This window comes from Austrofundulus limnaeus, unplaced genomic scaffold (assembly GCF_001266775.1).
Source record: "Austrofundulus limnaeus strain Quisiro unplaced genomic scaffold, Austrofundulus_limnaeus-1.0 Scaffold1000, whole genome shotgun sequence".
NCBI lineage: Eukaryota > Metazoa > Chordata > Actinopteri > Cyprinodontiformes > Rivulidae > Austrofundulus > Austrofundulus limnaeus.
In genome coordinates this window covers 108293-110575 of record NW_013953402.1, presented here as the reverse complement: position 1 = coordinate 110575, position 2283 = coordinate 108293, and the positions used below count along the sequence as shown (strand labels likewise).

Below are 2283 nucleotides of genomic sequence, written 5' to 3'. Positions count from 1 at the left end.
CGCTAGCACTGACGCTATATTGCCTTATTAGCTCTGTGCTAGCACGACAAACAAGCTAAACTGTTGTCCTCCATCCATATTTTCAGTTACAGGCTGAGTCATTTCTACCTTCTCCTCTCTGTCAACGCTCTCTGGAATCACTTCATGTTAAACTGAATCTAATTTCTGCTTAATCCACCCTTTTCTCAGGCTTGAGTGACGTTCTGCCAAATATGAAGCCCTACATTCCTCGGACAGGCAACGTAAGACCACTAACCCATCAATATTTCTCAGTTCTGCTTTAAATTTCTAATTCAATCCAACTTTATTTGTGAAGCACTTTAAAACAACACAAAGTGCTGCACAGAGTCGACAACACAACTCACTTTACGAAGTTCAAATATGAGTACATTAAAACTTAATAATAAAAATGGTAAAATGCATTAAATCAGATCAAGCAAAAAAATATATAAAATGAAATAAATCAAACTTTTACACTGTGTTAAAAGTCAAGGAAAGGAGTTGAGTTTTAGGAAAAGTTGTAAAAGAAGAGGTTTTATAGAGAGACCTGTTAGAGTTTAGGAGCTGCTGCAGCAACAGCTCCATCCTTCATGAGATTATCTGGTAAGTCTAGTTTTAGGAACGCTGCGTACTCTGTCTATAACAGACGTGCAGGTAGAATGAAACACAGCTCAGCTCCTGCTGCATAGCTGTGGACCGACGCATCTCTGAMTAAAACCAGCCAAGAACTGAGCAGCAGTGAAAGGGTTAATGAGGCAGCAGCACAAACTTTGACTGAACCTTTAACAAAGTAACACACAGACTGAAATCACCTCCGACAACCCAGCATCACATGTGAGCAGTGTGTCCTGCCGGAGACCTTAGAGGTAACTCGTGATGTGTTTTCAGAGAATCACAGTCCTGGTGGGGAAACCCTTCAGAGTCAAAGAGCTGGTTGAATCCCTCCGAGCTGAAAACAAGAGCCAGGTGAGCACCAAACATTATTCATCTCAACACAAATACACAGCTTATACGCAGCAGTTTCCTTACACAGGAACCTGCTGCGACCAGAGGCAAATTCAGAATAAATAAAAATAAATACAACCAAACTCTACAGTCAGTCCTAACATGCAGCTTTTCAAACAACTTCAGTCTCTTTGATAAAACAGAACAAATCTAAACTGTTTGWATTGTAAGATATTTTATCTACACAGGTTTTTTCAATGAAGGACAAGTTAAAACTGTGTTTTCCTTTCATGGACGTTTGTCTCAGAGTTTGTATCAGTGGTGCAGTTCTTTAKCTGCCTGTTGGCTTTCAACACATGGTTTGATACTGGAATGTCACAAAAAGACAAATCAGTAGCAAACATCCATGTGTCTGCAGATTAGTAATGTGAGTGTTTGAGAATAAAAACACTCAGGGGGGGCTCCTCTGAATAAATGAAAACTATGTAACACAGTTGTTTACACTGATATTAAAAATATTTGACCAAAGAAAAACCAGAACAGGACTAGAGAGAGATGAATATGATTTAGATTTTTATTTCTGTGACTGTATACGACCCACAGGAGACATTAACAGCAGTCATCATTTCATTCCTCAGCTTTAAAGCAGATCCTTTAATTACAAGCTGAAGCTGCTAAAAATTAATTTTTTTTTTGTGGATCTCCGAGACCAGGACTTCAATCTCTGAATTCGTAAAGTTCTTATTTTTTACTTTGCGATGTCATTTATGAATGGACACTTCCTGGTATTTGGGGCAGGAAGCGTAACCTTATATGGTGTTTTTGGGGTGGTAATTATGTAAATAACCTCTCCTCTTGCACAAGCACCTGATACACATTCATCAGTTTACGTTCCTCATTTACACACTTTTCCTGAAGATAGAAGAGTTTGTTGAATCTGACGTGACATGTTCGTATGAACCCTTTGTACGAACAAAAGTAAGAGAAATTTAGGAGAAGAATACGAACATGTTCTTGCATGAGGCCCATTGTGATTAGACATTTTCTTCCCCCTTATTCTAAACATAAAATTCACAGGGTGCTAGTTGGCTAGTAACTTTAAGAGATGAACTGGAGGGTTTCATACATCTGCAGTCATTTTAAATGATAAACAAAAAGTTAATGATCTTAATTCTTTTAGTACATTTTTATTTAAACAAACCGGACACTTATAGCCCCTGGGGGCTAAGCTCCTTGTCTTTTAGTCCTGCCATGATGTGAACAACATATTTTAGCACGTACAGCGGGTAAAATAAGTATTGAACACATCACCATTTTTCTCAGTAAATATATTACTAG

The 2283-nt window shown here is 38.2% G+C and overlaps 1 protein-coding gene across 2 annotated transcripts in view; it reads left to right on the top strand.

Annotated features, from left to right (window-relative positions):
* The window catches only part of tafazzin (tafazzin, phospholipid-lysophospholipid transacylase), a 14693-nt gene that overhangs the window by 10239 nt on the left and 2171 nt on the right, over nucleotides 1-2283 (top strand). For both annotated transcript variants that reach the window (XM_014030114.1, XM_014030113.1), the window contains 2 exons: nucleotides 190-242; nucleotides 889-966. In XM_014030114.1, coding sequence (XP_013885568.1) covers nucleotides 190-242; nucleotides 889-966 — 131 coding nt within the window. The remainder of the gene's footprint in view (nucleotides 1-189; nucleotides 243-888; nucleotides 967-2283) is intronic.